The sequence below is a fragment of the Equus quagga genome, unplaced genomic scaffold (genome assembly GCF_021613505.1).
Source record: "Equus quagga isolate Etosha38 unplaced genomic scaffold, UCLA_HA_Equagga_1.0 262_RagTag, whole genome shotgun sequence".
In the NCBI taxonomy this organism is placed as follows: Eukaryota; Metazoa; Chordata; class Mammalia; order Perissodactyla; family Equidae; genus Equus; species Equus quagga.
Window position 1 is genome coordinate 517936 of NW_025799867.1, and position 22164 is coordinate 540099.

General features: G+C 55.4%; 2 protein-coding genes across 4 annotated transcripts; one reads left to right on the forward strand and one right to left on the reverse strand.

Annotated features, from left to right (window-relative positions):
- Positions 1 to 1966: 1966 nt before the first annotated feature.
- On the forward strand, positions 1967 to 3935 carry LOC124233844 (UDP-GlcNAc:betaGal beta-1,3-N-acetylglucosaminyltransferase 8). 2 transcript variants are annotated; one of them, XM_046651096.1, is made up of 2 exons: positions 1967 to 2090; positions 2540 to 3935. In XM_046651096.1, exon 2 carries the CDS (start codon positions 2543 to 2545, stop codon positions 3734 to 3736), a length of 1194 nt encoding a protein of 397 aa, XP_046507052.1. In that variant the 5' UTR covers positions 1967 to 2090; positions 2540 to 2542; the 3' UTR covers positions 3737 to 3935. The 2 variants fall into 2 exon arrangements, with proteins under 2 accessions (XP_046507052.1, XP_046507053.1); XM_046651097.1 differs by having other exon boundaries at positions 1980 to 2090; positions 2511 to 3935.
- A 909-nt stretch (positions 3936 to 4844) lies between these two features.
- LOC124233843 (2-oxoisovalerate dehydrogenase subunit alpha, mitochondrial) lies at positions 4845 to 22032 on the reverse strand. Of its 2 annotated transcripts, none has more exons than XM_046651094.1 (9): positions 21716 to 22032; positions 15185 to 15364; positions 14994 to 15080; positions 11039 to 11147; positions 8647 to 8832; positions 6634 to 6840; positions 6276 to 6417; positions 5884 to 6055; positions 4845 to 5142 (listed from the first exon to the last, which is right to left on the reverse strand). In XM_046651094.1, the coding sequence occupies exons 1-9, from the start codon at positions 21821 to 21823 to the stop codon at positions 4972 to 4974; spliced, it is 1362 nt and encodes a 453-aa protein (XP_046507050.1). In that variant the 5' UTR covers positions 21824 to 22032; the 3' UTR covers positions 4845 to 4971. The 2 variants fall into 2 exon arrangements, with proteins under 2 accessions (XP_046507050.1, XP_046507051.1); XM_046651095.1 differs by having other exon boundaries at positions 8671 to 8832; positions 21716 to 22029.
- Positions 22033 to 22164: the final 132 nt, after the last annotated feature.

Below are 22164 nucleotides of genomic sequence, written 5' to 3' on the forward strand. Positions count from 1 at the left end.
TTCTAACAGCTTTCCTGGTTGGCTGCCTGGAACTTGGACGCAGCAGTGGCCTAGGGCTACTGAGGCAAGAAGCCAGAACTGCCCTGGTGTTAACTGGAGAGGGGGATCCAAAGGCTTAGGGAGGCAGGAATTTGGGGTTGGGCTGATCATGTTCCACCCACACATCCACCCCCACCTCGGTTCCACAAGAAGGCACCTCTTGAATCATTCTCAGTATTCAGCTTACCCTGTTCCAATTGCTGTGTGGTTTCTCCTTCCTGATTGGGCCCAGAATGATGCACACAGCAACCGAAACTGTACCCTCTGAGATTTCCAACCTCCCCCCGGAGAGGCAGTGTTGTCCCTGGTCGAAAACCTCTGCACCCCTAGATGACATGAACCTGAGATGAACCAGAAGCCCTCAAGGGGCCTTGACCCCCGCCCCCAGCCCCAGAGGGGATGGGGAGCTGGGAGGGGGGCTTGGAGACCCCTCCAGGGGTGCTCAAGCCCCTGCCCTAGTCCCTCTAGCTTTTATTCCATTCACATGCACCACTTCCTCCACACTCTTCCCCCAGCTGGTCCCATGGGCTCTATTATTCAAACTTGGGGGGCTCGGGGACAGAGGATCGGCACTCAACAGATCATCATCAGCTGCTGCTGACAGATGGGGTTCCTGAGACAATCTGGACAGTGCCTCCCCAACCCCAGGTGGGGTGAAGGGGTCAGCTTGGCCTCAGTGGGGGGTCCCTGAGTCCCAACTCAGGTTCCAGGAGGTCTGGAATGAGGAGGCCACACCCGCCCGCCTCCCCAGACAGCTAATGCAGCCTCAACAGCAGAGGCCTGGGAGGGCAGGGGTGTAAACACAGGCAAACACCCTCTCATCCCAGGGGGCCGGATGTGAGTGTTCCCAGAGTCAATGAGCAGCTGTAGGCGGGGCCAGGGCCCCAGGGCGCGGCTAGCCCAGGCTGGAGTGGGGGATGGGTGGGGACGGATTCCCGTCCTGCTGGGCAGACAGCCCAGACACCAAAGGGGATGGAGATGCAGGGGTTAGCTCAGCTCCGAGGGCTCCCAGGGCCACCATTCTGTCACCCTCTATTGCCCTCTGGCTTGGCTCCCCCTCCACCCACCCCTTCCCCGTCCATCTCATCCGCTCTGGCTCCTTCCTGGCTCCCTTCCCCACCTCTCCGAGGGTGGCTTTCTGTTCGCAGACTCCCTCCTCTCTGCCACAGTCCTCCACCAGTCTCTCCAGATCTCTCTTCCAGTCTACCCCCCTCCCCCACGGGGGCTTCCCAGCCACCCCTGATCTCTTGCTCACTCTCTCCACTTCCCTCTCCTCCTGCGTCTCTCCACCTTCCCTGTCCTCTCCATCTCTCTTCTTGTAACTCTCTCCTCTTTGCCTCCCTGAGTCTCCCTCTCTTGTCTCTCCTCTCTCTTCTCCCTGCCTGCCCCTGAGGTCTCCATGGCTGTATGTCCTTCTCTACAATGTCTGTCTCTCCTCCACCTCACCAGCCCCCTGCCCCACCCCCACCCTGACTCTGGGCAGCCACAACACCCTTCCTCCCCATATCTGGCAGGACCAACCCATTCCCTCTCAGCACATTCACCGCCACCTCCTCTTGCGGCCAGGCGCCAGCCCCTCGCCTCCAGGCTTTGCCACTTTAGGACTCTGCCCATCCCTGGGCCATTCCAACACTACCCAGCCAAGCTCAGGCTTGGCCCTCAGCCTCACTCTCTCCCAGGCCCCTGTTCTCCCCTCCCAGGTCTCTCTGGGACCCCGTCTGTCTCTGCAGCCACCCCTGCACCTTTCCCACTGTCTCACCAGAAAACCAGCCCTAACACGCCACAGCCCCATCTCTCAGGTCTGCCTCCTGCCCTCCTCCTCCTTCCCATCCTCCCTCCCCTCCTCCCTCAGCCCCGCCCCAGCCCCTCCCAGCCCCTGGGGCCCTCCCAGCCTCCTGCTCCCCTCCCCTCCCCGCCCCTCTGGACTGCTTGGGCTGGGCTGGAGAACAACGACACCACCACCGCACGGACTAGGACAGAAGGGAGGGCACCAAGGAAGGGCTGGACCAGAGGCCCTGGGGTGTCGGAGCTGGCGGGAGCCGGACCCAGAGGTAAAGAGGAGGGAGCAGATCCCTACTTCCCCGGGCCCTGGGGTGGGGATTGTTGGGGCGAGGGAGGCTAGGTTTCTATAAAGGTGGAAGGAGCTGACCCCAGTGATCCTGAGTCCCTGAGGGGGACGAATTGGGGGGTGGAGGGGATTGGAATAGCGGAGTCCCTGGTGCCTGGGATGGAGTGAGAAATAGGTAGACTTCCGGGGTTTCTAGGAAGGTGGAAGGAGTTGGGCTGAGAGTGGAAAGAGGAGGGTGTTGAAAAGGGATTAGAGGAAGGATTCCTAGGTCCAGGAACAGGGAAGAGTTAGGTCCTTGGCTGAGGGCTGGTTTAGGGCCTGGGTGTGAGAAGCCATTACAAGGGTTGGAGGGGACTGTGGGGGCCCTCTCCACACCCCAAAGGCCTGCATGGCTTCTTTGCAGCTCCTGCAACCGCCCCTTCCCTGGGCCAGGTCATGCGCTGCCCCAAATGCCTTCTCTGCCTGTCAGCACTGCTCACACTCTTGGGCCTCAAAGTGTACATCGAGTGGACATCCGAGTCACAGCTTAGCAAGGCCTACCCAGGACCCCGGGACACCCCGCAGGGCCCCACTCCAGCCAGCCCCGAGCCTACCCTGCCAGCTAATCTCTCAGCCCGTCTGGGTCAGACTGGCCCACTGCCCTCGGCTTACTGGAACCAGCAGCAGTGGCGGTTGGGGGCCCTGCCCAGTGGGGACAGTGCTGAGGCTGGGGACTGCCGGGCTTGGGGGGCTGCTGCTGCTGCCGAGATCCCCGACTTCACCTCCTACCCTGAGGACCTCCGCCGCTTCTTGCTCTCAGCAGCCTGCCGGAGCTTCCCACAGTGGCTGCCTGGAGGTGGCAGTGGCCAAGTGGCCAGCTGCACAGATACAGATGTCCCCTACCTGCTGTTGGCTGTCAAGTCGGAACCAGGGCGTTTTGCAGAAAGGCAGGCTGTGAGGGAGACGTGGGGTGGTCCAGCTCCCGGGATCCGGCTACTCTTCCTGCTGGGGTCTCCAGTGGGTGACGGGGGGCCTGACCTAGGCTCCTTGGTGGCCTGGGAGAGCCACCGCTACAGCGATCTGCTGCTCTGGGACTTCCTGGATGTCCCCTTCAACCAGACGCTCAAGGACCTGCTACTGCTGGCCTGGCTGGACCACCACTGCCCTGGCGTGAGCTTTGTCCTACAAGCTCAGGATGATGCCTTCGTGCACACTCCTGCCCTGCTGGACCACCTGCGGGCCCTGCCACCCACTTGGGCCCGAGGCCTCTACCTGGGTGAGGTCTTTACCCAGGCTAAGCCCCTCCGGAAGCCTGGAGGACCCTTCTACGTGCCTGGGTCCTTCTTCGAAGGTGGCTACCCAGCCTACGCAAGTGGGGGTGGCTACGTCATCGCTGGGCGCCTGGCACCCTGGCTGCTGCAGGCGGCGGCCCGTGTGGCACCCTTCCCCTTCGACGATGTCTACACCGGCCTGTGTTTCCAGGCCCTGGGCCTGGTGCCCAGGGCCCACAAAGGCTTCCTCACAGCCTGGCCAGCAGACCGCACTGCTGACCCCTGCACTCTCCGAGACCTGCTGTTGGTGCGGCCCCTCAGCCCCCAGGACAGCATCCGGCTCTGGAAACACCTGCGGGACCCTCAACTCCAGTGCTGAGCCTCGTGGCCTGGGGCGTCCTCGGTGCCTGCTGCTTCCTCAACCTCTCCTTCTAGGCTTTGGTATGAGGGAGGAGGTCCTGGAATCATGCTGCTTGAGTTCCTCCTGGGCACCCTCAGGCCAGGGGACTGGGCAGCAAGAGGTGGCAGACTGTTTTTGTCTACTTGTATTTTTGAAAAATATGCACTCCCCACTCTGAGGCCTCGAGTTGTCTTTGCATGTGTGGGGCCCCAGAGAAGTGGAAAAAGCAGAGTTCAGCCGCACCCTGACTTTCCCACTAGACACCCTCCCCACCCTGACTGGGCAGGGCCAGCTCCAACGGCCTACTGGTCACCTAGCGGGACACCAGGCTTGCCCCGTTCTATGGGAGAGCAGGAAACCATCTGTGGAGGACTCCCACCCCCATCCTGTCTGCTGAAGCTTACTCTCCAGCGTGCAAGTCTCTAAGGGAAACAGATATTTCAATGGCCTTGGCCTCATTTATGTAAAGTGGAGAAAAAGGGAGTGGTCCGAAACCAGTCATTCTGGACTCCTCACCTCCAAAACTCCAGGAAACAGAGACAGGAGGTGGCACAGAGCCAAATGCAGAGACAGTTTATTCACTACCTGCTGACCGCCTCACACTCTGAGGAAGTTCCACAGGCTGACCTGCCACACCCACCCCCAGCCCGGGTGGGCTTCCAGTCCTGGAGGCGTCCTCACCCAGCCCCGGGGAGAAGGCACTGTAACAACAGATGAAGAGGGGGCTGACAGAGCCCCCGCCCCAATGTAACAGCTTGGAGGAGCAAGGAGCAGGGACAGTGAGCAGGACCCACTCCCTGTTACTGTCTCAGGCACTGCCCTGGCCCCTGAGTATTTTGGAGGGACCTGGCTGGAGAAGGGGCTTGCATTGTGTCAGCTCCCTCCACCCCTCAGCATGGGACTTCCTCTCAGCATAGCTGAGGTGGGTGGGGGTACGTGAGCAGGCCTCACTTCTCTTTTTTTTTTTTTCTTTTTGAGGAAGATTAGCCCTGAGCTAACATCTGCCGCCAATCCTCCTCTTTTTTGCTGAGGAAGACTGGTCCTGAGCTAACATCCATGCCCATCTTCTTCTACTTTATATGTTGGATGCCTGCCACAGCATGGCTTAACAAGCAGCGCATACGTCCACACCAGGGATCCGAACCGGCAAACCCCAGGCCGCCAAAGCGGAACGTGCGAACTTAATCGCTGCACCACCGGGCCAGCCCCAAGCCTCACTTCTCGAAGTGGTCCAGGGGGTAGTGCTCGCCATAGGTCTGGAGGTGACGGGCCAGGGACTCCTGCTGCTTGCGGAGCTGGGCGGGCATCTCCTGATACACATCTGAGAAGAGCAGGCTGAAGTTGGGCTTCGGCTTCCGCTCAGCCTGCTCAAAGGCCTCCATCACCTGTGGGGCACAGGATGGTGAACAAGCAGTCAGCCTCTCACCCAGGGCCCTGCCTCCTACCTGTGGGGTCTCGGCAAAGGGTTAACCCCAAAGCCTTTGTTCCCATCTGGACAATGGGGATGATCATCATAACTGTGGTGAAACTAATACCCCATATCAGTGTCCCCCAAACCCTAGGCCTCTCCATCCTTAGCAGGACTAGGCACTGTACTAAGTGTACAGAATAATTTCAGTCTCTCAGCAGCCCTAGGAAGCAGGCAGCTTAGAAATGAGGAAACCGAGGCACAGAGAAGGGATGTGCCCATGATGATGTCATTAGGGGCCGCACCATCTGCCTGACGCCAGGGTCTGCCTTTGCCACTGGGCTCTACTTCCTGCAGCTATGACAGGGCCAAGGAGGGCAGCGTGCTGACTCTTACACTGCACGCAGGGTGCTTACACTGCACGTGGATTAAGTCAGCTAATCCTCACACAACCTTCTGAAATGGATACCCCAGTACCCCTCTTCAGAGATAAGGGAGCGAAGGGCAGACACGGCGCCAAGGCCACAGAGCTAGGATATGGCAGAGGGGCATGTGCCCAGGCAGCCTGGCCACTTAGAGACATCACTGGGGTTACCCCCAAGTCTCCCAGTTCAGTGTCCCCCAAGCCCCAGACTTTCCATCCTTCCGGGGTTCTCCACAACGCTGCACCCCAGAACACACCCCCTGGTGCACTGGTTTCCCAGAGGGAGGCCCTCACCTTCTTACGAGACTGCTTCCTCCAGTCCTTCTCCTGCTCATCATCCCACCAGCCACGGCTCTGCAGGTAGTGCCTCAGCCGCGAGATGGGGTGGTCCTGCTTGTCCCAGTAATTGACCTCGTCCACAGAGCGGTACGCTGAGCTATCGTCACTGGTGCTATGGTGCCCGATCCTGTCAAGGGAGAAGGAGCCCAGGATGAGAGTGGGGCCTCAGGGGTGGTCGGGAGGGAAGAGGGTAGACTAGGGGAAAAGGGGTGGAAATGGAATAAAGGCAAGGAAGGGGACACAATGTGCGGCGATGGGGTCATGCATTGGGGAGAGTGACCAATGTGGGGGAGATGTTAAAGACTCTGGCTGTCAAGGCTGGGGGGAGATCCGGGGGAGGCAGGCACCTGTAGGTCATGGCCTCAATGAGGAAGGGCTGGTTCTCTGCCACGGCACGCCGCCGGGCCTCCTTGGTGGCGTTGTACACAGCAAACACATCATTGCCGTCCACGCGGATTGACATGATGCCATACCCGGGGCCTCGAGCCGCTGTGGGGACAGGGAGAAGGCAGGTCAGGCCCCAGGGCTCAGATGAGGATGATGAGCAGGGAGTGGGGAGAGCAGGAAGTGAGGAGAGGAGAGCAAACAGAGCAGCACTCTGTTCACTGTCCCTGAGACCTACCTTGTGCCAGATACCACAGGAGGGGAACAGGAAGAGGGCGGGGGGAGGGGGCCGGGGGGAGACAAAGCAGGCAGGGCCCATACCGATGCCATCCCCGCGGTACTGCTCAGAAGTGGGTGTGGAGATGGCATAGCCGTTGTTCCGGCAGAAGAAGATGATGGGGCACTCGAGGGTGGCGGCGAAGTTGAAGCCGGCGTGGGCATCTCCCTCACTGGCCGCCCCCTCACCAAAGTAACAGATGACGACCCTGTTGGCATTGGCCCGCTTGGCCGCGTAGGCCGCCCCCACCGCTGCAGGGAGTGAGAGGGTGGTGAGCAAGAGCAGAGACACGCGCACGCTCACACCAACATGCATCCCACACACTCGCACACACCACACTCATTCACCCCATACACACCCCACACACAGACATACACACCTCACACACTCACCCCACACTCACACTCACACATGCACCCCACACACCAACCCATGGCTCTGGGGCTCAGGCTGCCTTTTGCCAGGCTGTGAGGGGGAAGAAAATGCCTGACCTCCTGACTATTCCCCCAGAACCTGCCCTCCGACCCCTACGCCAGTCTTCCAACTGCCCAGGCCAAAATCTTCAGCATCATCTCTGACTTCTAACTTTCTGTCATTCCCCACTACTCCACCTACAAATGAGAACCAGAACCTGACCCCTCCCCACCTCACCCTGGTCACGCACTGGCACCTCTTGCCCCTCTTGCCTGAGTTCCGGAGCAGCCTCCTCACTGGCCCTTGCTCTCCCACCCCAACCTGGCAGCCAGAGGCCTCTTAAAATGTGAGTCAGGCCAAGTCAGTCCACAGCGATGACTCCCCTCCCCCACTCCCATTCCACTCTGGGTAAAAGTCAAAGTGCCTCCAGATCTGCAGATCTGCACCCCTCCCCCATCTCTCTGACTTCTCTCCACCACCCTCCACCCCTGCCCCACTGGGCTCCTCCCTGCGCCTGCGCCTCAAACACATCAAGCAGGTACCTGCCTCAAGATCCCTGCGTGGCTCCCTCACCTCCTGATCTGTACTGCAATGTCACCCACCTGCTCCCATGACATACCAGTCCCTCGCTGCTTTATTTTCCCTGTGGGACTTATCACCCCTGATATACGCTGTGTGTTACTCCTCCATCTGACGCCTGCATCTTGCAGCACCAGCAGAGCTGGGTTTTGTCTGTCTCTTGGTTCACTGCACCTAGAATGGCACCCAGCACACAGCACCAACACTGGACATTTGCTGAATGAGTGACTTAATGGTCACACAAATGGAAGGTTAGGGCCAGAGCCCCGCCTTACAAAAATCCTACCTACCTTCAGTGAAAATGTCACATCCTCTCAGAAAGATGCCCTGTCCACCTCCTACCTCAGAGGCATGAACTGCTCCTTGTTTCCAGACAGAACACAATGAGCGAACATGCACGGGGCCTAACGCCGTGCCAGGCACTCTGACCATCAACTCAAGGCTCTCGGCTGCCCAGGAGCAGAGGGTGCTGAAGCCCACACTGACCCTCAGCCAACTGCAGGCACCAGAGGGCAAGGAGGAAGGTCTGGTTCCAGGGTCTCTGAGCTGTGTGGGCACAGGCCTGGCCCCTGGTCGGTCTGCTTCCCAAGCAGTCACCTTTCATTGAGGTCACACCGACTGCTCTAAGCATTGTGGGCTTCCAGAGTAAGCTTCAGGGGACTTGGACTGCAAGGGTGAGGCAGAGCAGGGTCGGGGTCAAGAACCCAGACTCTGTAGCCACCCAGTCCACGATTTGAGTCCCTGCTCTTCCCACTACCCGCCGAGTGACCTTTAGCAAGGAACCTGGTCCACACTCAGTCACATGCAGTTGGCTGTGTCTCTGAGTGGACAAATGGGGTGCGTGCAAGTGTGGGAAATTAAGAGTGTGGTCATAGCGGCTCAAGCCTGCCAAACGGGTAAGGACACCACCAGAGCCCTCCTCTGAAGGGTCCCAGACAGGAGATGTCTTAAAAGTCTGGAGCACGCACCAGCACTCTTGACTGTGTCACCAACCAGGAAGTTCCCCAGAAGGGATGGAGAAGGGCTGGGGCTAGCACAGGGGTACTACACTGGTGTGCACGAACCAGGCCCAGGGCGTGCATCCTCACCCTGAGGGATCTGCGTGGCCAGTGGAGAGGAGATGGTGACAAAGTGGCGCTCCTTGCAGCCATAGTGGACGGGCATCTGGCGCCCCTTGCCCAGGTCACTCACGTTGCCGTAGCACTGGGCCATGAACAGTTCCAGGGGGTAGTCCCGATACATCAGCACACCTGGGTAGGGAGGAGGCAGCAGTTAGCCTGGTAGGAGGTGCCGTGGGGCAGACCAACCCCGAGGGGCTCTTGGGGTAACACCCTTCCTCCCCGGGCTCCCGTTCCCCTGTCTGTACACTAAGGGAGCTGGACTAGAGCAAGGGAGGCAAATCCGGATGCTTACAGGGACCAGGGAGAATGCTGTTCGGACCAAATGACTGCGCCCAGGGAGGCCAGATGGTCCAGTTTTTCAAAAAAAGGCAGAAATCTAGCTTGCTTTTTTTTTTAATGATTTTTAAATGTTTCAACTAATTAAATTACTCACCAAATCATCATATGAACCAAATAAAAGTACAAGCCACTAGCTCACAACTTTCGGACTAGAGAGGAAATATTCAAACCTGTTTATGGCACTAAAACCCTTTCTTCACACAAAACCTCCAGTGGATGCCTACCTCACCATCAAAGGGAACCCCATGGCTGCAGCTCTCTGACTCAGCTTTCTACCACCTGGCTCTGACAGGCAACCGTGATGTCCCCCTCATATGGCTGGTGGGGGGTTCCCCGAAGCAGCACCATCTGGTGAGACCCTGGGGAGGGACCTCAGCTCTGCTGCAAGGTGAAAGACAGAGCCTCCACTGCTTCCAGCACTGAGAATAGCATCTTGGTGTTCAAGAGCTCTGTGAGTGCTAGCTATTGTTCTGAGCACCCCTGTTCTCCCTATGCCACAGGTGGGAGACCAAGAGTCAGCGAGGTGAGTGGCTGCTCAGTCAGGGCTGGGGTGTGGGGTCTGACTCATGTCCTCACTCTGCACGAGCACCCTCTGCAGCTGCCCAGACGCAGGACCTTCTACCGACCCTCAGTGCAGGAGGGCTCACTCTTGCAGGGGCGGCCAGCCGGGGCCCAAACAGCCCTATGTGGAGAGCCCAGCTGCCACCTAGGATTCCCAGGACCTTCACCTGGCCCTGTTTGGAGCCTGCACCAGAGAGACTCTTTCAGGAAAAACAGGTGGAAATTACTCAGCAAATCTAGCTGGGGCCTGGCTTATGGCCGAGTATCGGGGGAAATCTCATCTTCTTTGCTAATGACGCTGAACCACAGACATCACGGGGCCTGTCCTCCTACAGCATGTAGGAGGAGAAGGTTCTCGGGCAGCTGAGAGGGGAGTAGATAGAGAGTAGACTGGAATGCCAGGCTGGTCCAAAGAGGAACCTGGACAGCCAGCCCAGCCAGACCCTGCCTCCCTGCTGATGAGCTGTCCCAGGGCGAGAGGCTCCAGTCACATCGCCTCTCCTGAGTGCTTACCCCATGTCAGGCCCTCTGCTAAAGGCTTTGCATCATCTGCCCCATGAAGCCCCTCAACAATCGTCTTGGGAGGTTCTCCATCTCCCATGATAGATAAGAAAACTGAGGCAAGGAGCAGTTAGACAACTTGCCCACAATCGGGCAGCACCTAAGAGGAAGGGTCAAGCTTTGCCTCCCTGGCACCCCCATAGGGTGGCTCCCTTGCAGGGCCCCCAGACCAACAACCACTCTGGAACCCCCCCCACTCACAGCTCCCCAGGCTAACTCCTTCACTCCAGTCACTCCTTCATGCTCACGATCCTCTTCATTCCTAGTCTTTGATCCTTCCTTCCTCTCACTCATTCTCTCAGAAGTTAGCCAGCTCCCTGGCTGGGACCTGCCAGCCCTCCATCTGCTTCTGCTCCTGGAGGGACATGAAGCCTGGAGAGGCAAGGAGAGCCCTGAACAGTGTGGACAGGGGCCCACAGTGCATGCCACACTCACAGCTAAGGCTGATCTCACTGCATGCTTCCAGCAACCTTACCAGGCAGGGGCTGCAACACCATCAGAACCTCTATTGTGGAGATGAAAAACCTGAGGCTCAGAAAAGGAAAGTGACTTGGCCAAATCTGACAACTAGTATGCAGCAGAGCATGGAACAGTTAGCACAGGCTCTCAGCCCCAACACTGCCTGGCCTCCTGAGAGGGGAAGTACACCCCCTCCAGACTCCTGTCCTTGGTTTGGCTCTTTCTTGCTCGGAAAGTTCTTCCTTCAGCTCCTCAGACCTCCTTGGCATCATGCCGCTTCTGGAAGAGCACACGGGATAACTGATATGGGCCTTGCCACCACACCAGGGGGATTGGGCCTGACCTGCCTCAATGGAGACCACAGACCCAGGTATCTGGCACCTGCTCCTCAGGGCCAGGCCATAGGCAGACATACCTGCCTCCCGGTACTGGCCAAACACCAGGTCCGTGTTGTCCAGGGCTGCTGCACTCCCCACGTGTGTCCCCTCCTCGCCATAGTTGGTCATGTAGAAGGAGATCCGGCCCTGGGGGTGGAGGGGGCCCAGAGGCCTCGGCTCAGTTATGCTGGGCAACGAAAGAACCATCCAAATCCCGACCAACTTCTGATGACTCAGTCAGTCAACAGATACTTCCTGAAGGCCAGCTCCAGGCCAGGCCACACTGGGGGTCCTGCTTCTTGGAGGCACTGCCAGACTGGTCAGAGCCAGACTGATAGGGCTGTGTGGTGGGAGCTGTGAGGAGGTATCTGCCCCACCATGGAGGGGCATCGGGAAGAAATGCCAAAGCTGAGCAAAGGCAGGGGCGGTGGAGGTTTCCAGGCAGAGAGAACACTAAAGGCCACAAGGCCAGAAGGGCTGGGACATGAAGTGGGAGGGCTGGGGAAAGATAAGCTGGGAGAGAGAGGCAGTGCTCAGGTAAAGCAGAGGATCATACATCTAGATTTCACCCTGAGAGTGGTGGCAACCTGCAGCTGGTTCTCCTCAGGGGAGCGATGTTTCAGAAATGTCTCTCAGGCTGCCATGTGGGAAATGAATGGAGGAGACAGGAGTACGTGCAACAAGCCAGGTGAGGGGGTAACGACTAGGCTTGGCTAGTGGTGGGAGGCAGGGAGAGAAGAGGACAGTTAAGAGTCTTAAGAAGCAGAGACAGTAATGTCAGGGAGTGGCAGACCCTGCTGGCTGGCTACACGGGTGCCCAGGCCAATCCCTTCTGAGCACCCCCAACCCCAGAACCTGGAAAAGCTAAACATTAGGTTCCCAGCCTCCCTTACAGCCAAAGGGCCACAATTCTAGTCAGAGACTTAAGTTAAAGCCTGCTTTTGCTTTCTTACTAAGAGACCACTACAGCTGGTGCCAGCCCTTCTTCCTGCCTTACACATAGCTATGAAGCCTGGACCTGTGGCAGCCATCTTGTGAACACGAGGCAACAGGCATAGGATGAAACCAACTTGCCCATGACAGTGAAGCAAAAGGTAGGGAGTCTGGGTCCTGATGGTGTTGCTGAGCAGCAGAATGGATTTCTAACTAAATATCTTGGGACAGAGTAAATGAGAGGGAATAAAGTGATAGGAAGGGGGAGGGAGGAGGCATGGATGAGATGCATGTCTCCAATTGGGGCAGATGGGTGGATGGTGGCACCCTTTGCTGAGAAATGGCCTAAAGGAGGAAGAGGAGCAGGTCTGGGAGGAAGATGCCAAGGTCAAGTCCGGACAGGGTGAATTTGGTGTGGGACACGCAGGGTGAGAAGCCAAGCAGATTTGGGGTTCACAGACAAAGATTTGGAGAGACCCTGGCATAGAGATGGAAATGAGCTCCCCAGGACTGTGTGTGAAGTGAAACACAGAGCCCAGGCTGGCACCTGTGGGACACCCTCTGCCTCCTCATGTGTTCTGCAGGCCTGGCTTTCTGTCACGGTGGGGGAACCAGATGAATAATACTTTCTTCTAGGTGGGGAGCCAATTAAAAGTTAATTGACCTTCCAGTGCCAAGTGAGTGGGCAGATGCTGGGTGCTGAGGGCCTGGCACGCTGTAAGGTTGGTGTGGGAAGGAGCCTGAGAGGGGCACACTGAGGAACCAGCACCTGGACTAGCGGCAGAAGTCACTGGTTGCCTACCCAGTATCCTCTCCCCCTTCCTCTTTGCTTACAGAGCCCTCATTCTACCACAGGCAGCAACTGCCCAGACTAAAAGACCACATTTCTCAATCTCCTTACAGCTAGGAGTGACCAATGAAATGTGAGCAGGTGTTATTGGGTGGGAGCACCTGGAAAGTTCTATAAAGGTGGGTTTGGGGAAATAACTGGGATGTGTCACACCTGACCTTCCACATTCCCTCTACTTCCTGCCTGGAATGAGATGGGATGGAGGGTGCTCGAGCAGCCATTTGGCTCATTAGGGTCCCTCAAGGCTAGAAGCCAACGCTGGGTATCCAGTGACATCATGGTGCCACCATACCAGCCCCAGACCACCTGTTTCCAGATTTCTCTTAGGCAAGAAAAAAAACCGTTACTCTGTTTAGGTTACTGCTTTTATTTTTGTTGGGATTTGTGGGGGTTTTGGGGGGGGGAGGGAAGGTCTGTTACATACAGCTAAACATAATCCTAGCTAACGTAGGCTGAACTTTGATGGATGAGTTGATCTTATTGAGGGCTTCCTCTGTGTCAGCCAATGGGCCAGGGACTTTCCGTGCTGGGTCTCACAGAATTCCTCCCTCGACCCAGTAGGGTGGGTTCTCTTATTATCCCCATTTTTTTCAATACACTGAGGAAACTGAGACAAAGACAAAAAAATCATCTGCCCAAGGTCACCATTGTGATTGGACCCATGTCCATCTGATTCCAAAGCCCACTGGTAACGCCAGTGCAGGGGCAGGAACAAGCGTAGGCACGTGGAGAGAGGGTGGGAGAGGCCTGGCCTGGTGTTGAGGCTGTGGGGAGGGAAGTGGATTGCTGAGGCCACCTGGAATGGGAGATGGGGTGGACAGGAAGGGGTGGACTTGATCCTGAGGACAGTGGCAGCCAAGGGAAGTTTCTGGGCAGGGTGGAGACACAACCCTAACTTGGGAAGGTGAGACAGAGCATTCCTACAAGCTGTTTGCCTGAATCTGCTCAGTATTATCTGCTAGGCCAGGGGGCCTCACGCTTTAGTCCACATGGGGTCCACATGGGAGCACCTGGGGGCTTGATACAAAGGCAGATTCCCAAGGCCACCCGCCTCCTGAGCCAGCAGGTGTGGTGAACATCTGAGGGCCTGCCTGCTTGACACTCTTCCCCCTTTCCTAACAGGAACTCACGCCCTTGCTCGCAGTCTACATGGCCTGGGGTCACAGACTCCACTCCTCTATTCCCTTGGTTCCTGGAGATGGGCACATGGCCCGGGTCTGGCCAGTCACAGGGGCTGGTTCAGGTGGGGTCTGTGACCAAAGCCTGGCCATTGAGCATCAGCCCTGGGCCTTTTGCTGGAACAACAGGAACCATACCTAATAGTTTCTCTTTCCACCACTAAGTAGAAAGGATAATAATTGCAAGGCTGGTAGGGTCATGTTGAGTAATAGCTAGTACTCATTGTGTGCTGGTTAATCCCAGTTTCACTGTTCTTAAGGCCATTACATATGCCACCATCAATCCTTTAGCAATCTCATGAAGCAGGTACAGACAAGAAAGCAGAGGCACTGAGAAGTTAAGCAGCTTTCCCAAGGCTGCAGAGCCAGAAAGGAGCAGAGTGAGGACTTTAATCACACAGTCTTGCTCCGGAGCCTGTGCCCTGAGCCCTTTCTCTGCCGCCTCTCCAGGAGCCCAGAGCTTCTTGAAACCACTGCTACTTATGAATGAAGGAAGCCAAGCAAACAAGAGGAGAAAAGACACTTGGAGAGAGAAAAGAGGTCTGATGACATCTTTTGAGCCCCCTGAATCCAGCTGTGCCTGAAACAGGCCCCTGTGAACTTGGTGTTATTTGAGTCAACAAATTCCCTCTGTTGACACTGCTTTGACTCGGTCTCTGTACGCTGATGCTAACACTGCTGAGGATCACAGTACATTTGACATGGGCACTCTGGGAAGCCCCAAGGGTCACCCTGTCTTCTGAGAGGAAGAGCCAACAGGTCTTCCCCAGCCTGCCCTCTCCCAGCACAGCTAAGCCCCCAGCCTAGCACACAGTAGGTGTTTTAGTGATCTAGTCCATCCTTCTGCCTGTGGGCAGGACCGCTCCCACACTCTTCCTCCGGAGCCCCAAGAACTCTAAGGACCCCAAGACAAAGGATCTCCATTCTACTCTCTCCACCTTAGGAGCTGTTTTTTGGCCCAAACACAGGTAAGGGGACTTCAGGTAATTCCAAGACCCCCACCCTCCCCCCCGCAAGCCTGTCCTCACGCACCTGCCGCTGGGACTCGTAGAGGATGCGGTCCATGGTGTTGAGCAGTGTCATGCTCTTGTAGAACTTGAGCACCTTCTCCTGGGGCAGCTGCAGATGGAGGCACAGAGAGACGTGGGGCAGCTGGGACCAGAAGGGACATGGACAAAGGACCTGAGCATGGGAGGCAGGGGCGGTTGGGGGAAGCCTCTCACATTGGGGTCCTCGCTGGGGTTGATGATCTGGCCCTGCCGGTCCATGACGCGGTAGATGGGGATCCCAGAGATGACATTAGGCTGGATGAACTCTAGCTTGTCTATAAACTCCGCTGAGGCCCCTGGGAACTGGGGCTTGTCATCCAAGGACGAGAAGTGCTGCTGCTGCCTCTGGGGGTGCTGGGGAGACAGGGCAGGGGGAGGGGGAGACACATGCATCCTGAGCAGCAGAGGTTCCACTGGCTCAACCCCACAGTGGCAGGCAGTATTGCCTGATGGTTAAGACACCACAGCCCCAGTGGACTCTTGGACCTGACAAACACGATTTGAATCCCAGCTCCCCCACTTGCTCGTTGTGTGACCTTGGTAAAGTTACCAGAACTTCTTTGCATCTCAAGTCCTCATCTGTAAAATTGGGGTGAAAATAATAGTACCTATCCCACAGGGTTATAAAGATTAAATGACTCAATAAAGTGGCAAGTAGCTCAAGAACTGGTAGCTGTTTTTATCAAAGACTCAAACTCTTCACCCTGGCATTCAGGGCCTCCTCAGTCTGGCCACAGACACCCTCTCTCTCAATCTCCTACTGGTGCCACAGTCACCTCTGCACAGTGTCCTTGAGTCAGCCAGATGGGCTCTTTACTGACCCCATACCTACCACAGAGGCCACCCAGAATAGAGATTAAGTCTGTGAGCTCTTAAGGGTCAGTCTGCCTGGATTCGAACCCCTTGCTGGCTGACCACAGAAAGCGACTTCCCTTCTCCAAGTCTCTCCTTTCTCATCTGTAGAACAGAGAACACCTCATGGGAATTTTGTGAGGCTTAAACAAGATCAGGCATATAAAATGGCTAGCAGAGTACTTGTGAGTCGTATAGTAAATGGTCAAAAAAATGTTGATTATTATTTCTCCCATCATGTCCCTGCTCTCACCTCTTTACTAGAACGCCTCTTCCCCCCTCACCTGGCAAATGCTCCACACACTTCAATGCCCTCTCCACTGCAGATCTAACTCCCTCCACCAACCCAGACTGACTTGCTCAACAAATATTTGAGTACCTGCTTCGTTCCAAGCCCTGTGCTCAGATCTGGGGACCTAAGAGACGCAGCAGGAAAGACAGATGTTGAACAGGTACCGATGAAGGTGATCCATATTCTCCTGGGAGAAGCCATGGAAGAGCGGAAAGAGGGTCAGGCTTCTCTGAGGAAGTGATGTGATAGCTGAGGCCTAAAGGACATCTAAGAGTCAGGAAAAGAACATTTGAAGCCAGGGGAACAGAACATACAAAAGGCAAAAGGTGTGTCTCTTGTGGAACCTGGAAGGAGATCAGAGTGGCTGGAGGAGTCCTGTGGGGAGCTCACACCTCCTTGGATCAGAGGAGGCTTGGCTGGGAAAGTCCAAGAGAAGCCTACGTGCACAATAGGATGTGAATGGATTTGCTTTCTTGCCCTTGAACTAAACTTGAACTGGCCTCAGGACTGCAACCGCTCCCCTTGATTCAGCACGTGCCTGAATCAGTGTCAGGCTGAGCTCGGCATGCACAGTCGGACTGCTGCTCAGAGCATGTCTGTGAGACAGACACTCTTAACTACTGCCTTTGAGTAGATAACAAAACTGAGGTTCAGGGAGGTAAAGTAACGTGCACCAGGTCACAGAGCTAAAAAGAAACAATTAAGTCAGGACTGGGCTTCAAATCTGGACAGAGCTGACATCTAGACCCCAAACCCATGCTCCTAACCCCAACTGCCACTGCTGGTTCCGTCTTCACACGTCTACATCTTTACTCCTCACCAGTCACCACACTGCTCTTAGCTCAGTAATTGTGGCTTCACTTCCCATAGGAGCTAAAGGAAAATGACCAGGTTTGCCATGAGCTGGGTTTCACACATGTGTGCTCAAGTGTGTTCCCCTCCCTCCCACCTTTAATTGCAGTGAAGTAGCCGTTCAAGGTTCCAGCGGGGGAGGAGCTAGACGGACACGTTTATCTGCATTTGTGGTTGTGAAGAAATAAAGGAAATTACAGCCCCAATGGCAGGGCAGGCCCAGGCCTGACACCATCACAGCAGACTCCCCTCTGCCTGTGAGGGAAGCAGCAAACTTTTATAGAGCAGGATTCTCCCTTCTGCACGCTCACATGGGCAGACCTCTCCATCCACCTAGAGGATTCGTTTATCCATGTCTGTCTCCCACGCACATCACAAGCTCCAGGAAGACAGGGATCGGATCATGCCCAGGCCGCTTTACAGAGTGGTCACTCAACAGGCAATTACTGAACAAACGGATGGATGAGCGGTGAAGTTCACAGCTTTGGAGTCTGACTGACCTGGGTTCCAGTTTCTTAGCTCACTGCATGGCCTTCTGCAAAACACTTTGTCTCCCAGAATGTCCTCATCTGCAAAAAGGCTGCAGAGGGCTGCCATGAAAAGTTCGTAAGACAAGGCACACAGAGGGTTCAGCACAGGCATGGGACATATTGTCTGCTCAAAAACTGGTAGAAGGGGAAAAAAAGTAAAATCTAGGAATGTTCGGAAACAAGAAAAAGAAACATGCCCGGCACCTCAGGAGGAAGAGGGAAAAAGAGGATTAGGAAGAAGGAATGACTGTCCCATGCTCTGGATTGTACTTTCAGACCATGGCCCCAGCAGACACTCCAGGGGGAGACTGAGGCCTGGGGAGACCTCGGCAGAACAGGACAAGAGCTGCAGTCTGGGGAGGGGCTCTAGGAGGGTAGGCCAGGGACCAGCAGGAGTCAGGACACGGTCACGGGGCTCAGAACCAACCAGGTATCAGGGCAGGACCCTGCCTCTGGAGGCTAGAGAGTTACCATCAGAGCACCTGGGCACATCCCACACACTGTAGTTGGGCCTTGGCCGTGCCCCTTCTTTCCTGGGCCTATAGCGATGCCTGTGGTACCTAGCCCAGGGTTACTGTGCTGATTCAATGAGCTGGGGCCCTGAGGAAACACTCCATTAAGGGTGAGTGGTAAAATGCCGGCAGAGGAAGGATGCGACTTCACCTATCTTTTCTTGTTTCTGGTGGGAAGGTGCATTTGTCCCAGTGGCCGGTGACTTACAAGGGCAGAAGCTGTACAGATTTACACAAAGCATGAAGCCCCACCCTCTCCCACCACACAGGAAACAGAGAGGCCTGCTCTGGGTGGTCCGGTCTGCCCAGCAGGTAGTGGCATGGCCTCTCATAGAGCGACTCCCTGTGGAGCCAAGGCTAAGGGCACAGACTCCCAACAGACCGCTGCCCCCTGGCTGTGTGACTAAAGCTGACTGAGCCTCAGTTTCCTCGTGTGTAAACTGAGGGTGGTGTGAGTACCTATCTCACTGGCGGTCATGAAGATTAATCGAGTTGATATGTACACAGTGCTCAGTCCAGTGCCTGGCACATAAATGCTTGATAAACACGAGTAGCTAACAAATGTATTTGACAATTATTGTTGTCAAATAGGTAGATACTGAATATTTGCTGCAAATCAGGCCCTTAACTGAGGACCGGAGACAACAGGAAGGGATGGATGACAAACACTGAACACACAAGTTACAATTAAGAGGGGTGATCTCAGAGGAGGCAGGATAGTTCAGTGGTTAACCACAGGGCAGGGTAGGATGAGGGACTCCAGAGCTAAACTGGGTGTGTTTAAATCCTAGCTCTGTCCGCATCCAGCTATGTCACCTGGGCAGGAGACAGTCCCCATAAACCTGCATCCCCTTGTGAAAAAAATAAGAATTTCTACTTGACAAGCTTTTGGTGAGACAGGTCTAAGGCACCTGCTGCAGCTCTCGGAGGAACCTTTCACTGGCCAGCATCTGGTGGAGCATAAGGAGAAGCTTCCTGGAGAAGGGGGAGTTAAGGCGAGGCCCCACTTGCTTCTTGGGGTGGTAGCTGAGAAACCCAATGAAGACTCCTTGACAATCGAGTTTCCTTCTTTCTCTTCTCCCTGCGCACTAAAACATCTGCTAGCAACTGGAGGGGGAGGGAGGGCGAAATCAGGCAAATGCCTCCAGGGCATCACGGTGTTCAGTAAACGGCCTGGGGAAAAGAGGAGCAGGCAGGCAGGGAAGAAGTAAGGCAGCCTATCCTTCCTCCCAATCTTGTCCCACTACAGGACAGCCTCCTGACCTTCCCCCAAGGCACTATCTCTTGGCTTCACCTTGACTGGCTAACACTGCACCAAACAATATGGCAGCCACAAGCCACTTACGGTTATTTAAATTTATTTTTATTTTTTGAGGAAGATCAGCCCTGAGCTAACATCTGCTGCCAATCCTCCTCCTTTTGCTGAGGAAGACTGGCCCTGAGCTAACATTCGTGCCCATCTTCCTCCACTTTATATGTGGGACGCCTACCACAGCATGGCTTGCCAAGTGGTGCCATGTCCACACGCGGGATCTGAACTGGTGAACCCCGGGCCGCCGAAGTGGAACGTGCGAACTTAACTGCTGTGCCACCGGGCTGGCCCCGGTTATTTAAATTGAAATTCCTTAAAATTAAATAAAATAAAAACTTCAGTTCCTCAGTGGCACAAGCCACAGGTCGAGCGCTCAGTAGCTACTGGACTGGGCAGCGCAGATAAAGAACATTTCCATCATTGCACAAAGTTCCACCAAACAGCTCTGGTCTAAAATATTCTTCGACTAAATGATACTACGCCCTCCCTCCACACCAAAAAAAGTGTCATTTTTTGGGGCCGGCCCCGTGGCCAAATGGTTAAGTTCACATGCTCCACTTTGGTGGCCCAAGGTTTCACTGATTCAGATCCTGGGCACGGACATGGCACCACTTGCCAGGCCATGCTGAGGTGGAGTCTCACATGCCACAACTAAAAGGACCTATAACTAAAATATACAACTATGTACTGGGGGGAAGTATCCCTTTAATCTTAGAAAGAATAAGTGGGAGAAATAAAAGTAAGGAAGAAAAAACAAGGACTCTAATAAATTAAAAATATATACAAATAAAAAGTAGGGATTCTGAAAGACCTCCTCCTCCCACCATTCCCACCCCCCAAAAATGAAGGAGGGGAGCCAAGAGAGAAGGGCAGCAAGGAGACTGAGCCTGGAGGCCAGCCATAAATGATCTTTCCAGATTCCCACCCCAGTCCCCTCCACCCCACAGCCAATGGGCTCCTAGGACTGAGATTAGCTGTAGAGGATCTGATTGCTCCAAAAAAAGGGAGCGAAGACAACAAAAAGGCAGGACACTGCCCCACCTGGCTCCTCCCTCAGCAACCTGCTGCAACCAGCAACCTCCTCCCAGACCTCACTCCTGGCCCATCCTCTTCACCTTCCTCCCCTGTCGCTCCCCCTGCCTAGGGCTTCTTCCCACAGATTCTATCTTCCCTTCCTTATAAATTGGGGATCAGAGTGTCAGATCCAACCCCACAAGATCTTGACAGATTTCCCTCCAGGGCCGTCACCAATCCCGGCCCCCCCAAAGTCACCGCCTTTCTTCTCCACATCTTGAAGGTGAATTTCTGTCCCTTCCCTCCACCCTCACTTTCAATAGTGGCTAATGTTCCTATATCTTTTATCATATGCCAGATCCAGTTCCTGGCACTTTATTTAATTTTTACAACAACCCTATGAGGTGGCCACTGTTACCATTTTACAGAGGAGGAAATTAGGTGCAGAGAGAGCAGTCCCTTGCCCAAGGCTACACAGCTGGAAAGTGGCCAATTAGGGATATGAACCCACGAAGCCTAGCTTCAGAACCCACCTTCTGAACCACTTTTCTCTCAGCTGTGAAATTTTAGTTCATAGCTCTTCAGCAGCCGACTGCCTCTCTCCCTCTAAACAGAGGCTTCCAACTAGATTTCTGCTGGGTGAGCCTCCCGTTAGCAGCATCAACCTAAAGGGATTCTAACCCTTTTGACAAGAAACCAGGCATTTCTCAAGCGTTTCTAAGAAATGTGGGCAAAGTGCCCTGTCTGGACCTCTCTCGCCTTATTAATTCAACAAATGTTTACTGATCATCTCGTCTGTAGAGTGACCAAAACAGACAAGGCCCGTGCCCTGGCATTCATCAGGGGACACAGGACCAAACGATATTTTTCTGCAATTCGTTTTATAATGAGAACTGCAGCAAAGGAGCAAAGAAATACAGGGCATTGCCAAAGCCCGTGGAGGAGGAACCTGGTCTCTCTTTTCTCCCGTTTGAAGAAGAGATTTTTACCGAGCAAAACGTCTTCCCCTTTCACTCTCCAAGCCCTGAGCAGAAAGGTCTCGCCTTCCTCCCAGGTCCCTCCAAGCGGCCTCCCCGGGGGATGGGGGGGCAACCAAGGAGGAAACCTCCTCCCTCCCTCCAAGTTGTCTCCCTCCCTCGGGACCCACAAATGAGCTGCCTGTTTTTTCTCTCCAAAAGAAGTGGAAGTTCTTCCCTGGTGTGTCCTCTCCGAGTGGTTTTCCCAGCCCGTGTCCCTTCTGGACAGCCCTGCCTTCACTCCCTGCACGTACCCCACACTCTCAAGACAGCGATGGCACCCCATTCCCCCTTGTGGAAAACTCCAGGTGCCCCAGGTACTCACAGATATAGCCAGCCCCCGAACCCCAAGCAGCCGCAAGAGCAGTAGGCCATCCTGGCCCAGGCCTCGACTTGATCCCAGGACTCTCGCCGCAGCTGTCACCACCGCCATGTTAGCTAACAACCCCTCTAAGATCCGCCCCCCTCCTCGGCGACAACGGGGGCTGCCCCTTCATAAGTGTGACTCAAATGCCAGGATGGCCCTGCCAACACACCGCCTGCTACCAGTCCTACGGTCGCTAGGACACATAGACGGATGGATAAAACAATCTGGCTTCCCAAAATCTACTCTGATCGCTTCATCGTAGTTGTTTCTGTAACAGGTAAACAGGCAAAGAAGAGGACAACCTCACCCGAGTCTCAGTGCTTTAGGGCCCGTGGACCTCGGGTAGGACGAGCCCAAGCTAAGGCCCGCCCCCCCTTCGCTGCTGTCCAATGGTTTTCCTGAAGTTG

Coding starts and splice junctions, on each gene's coding strand:
- LOC124233844 (XM_046651096.1), top strand. CDS start 2,543: ATGCGCTGCCCCAAATGCCTTCTCTGCCTGTCAGCACTGCTCACACTC.
- LOC124233843 (XM_046651094.1), bottom strand. CDS start 21,823: ATGGCGGTGGTGACAGCTGCGGCGAGAGTCCTGGGATCAAGTCGAGGC. Junction 15,081..15,184: donor ACCCCAGCGAGGACCCCAAT/GTGAGAGGCTTC, acceptor CTCCATCTGCAG/CTGCCCCAGGAGAAGGTGCT. Junction 8,833..11,038: donor TGGCCAGTACCGGGAGGCAG/GTATGTCTGCCT, acceptor CTCCCTACCCAG/GTGTGCTGATGTATCGGGAC.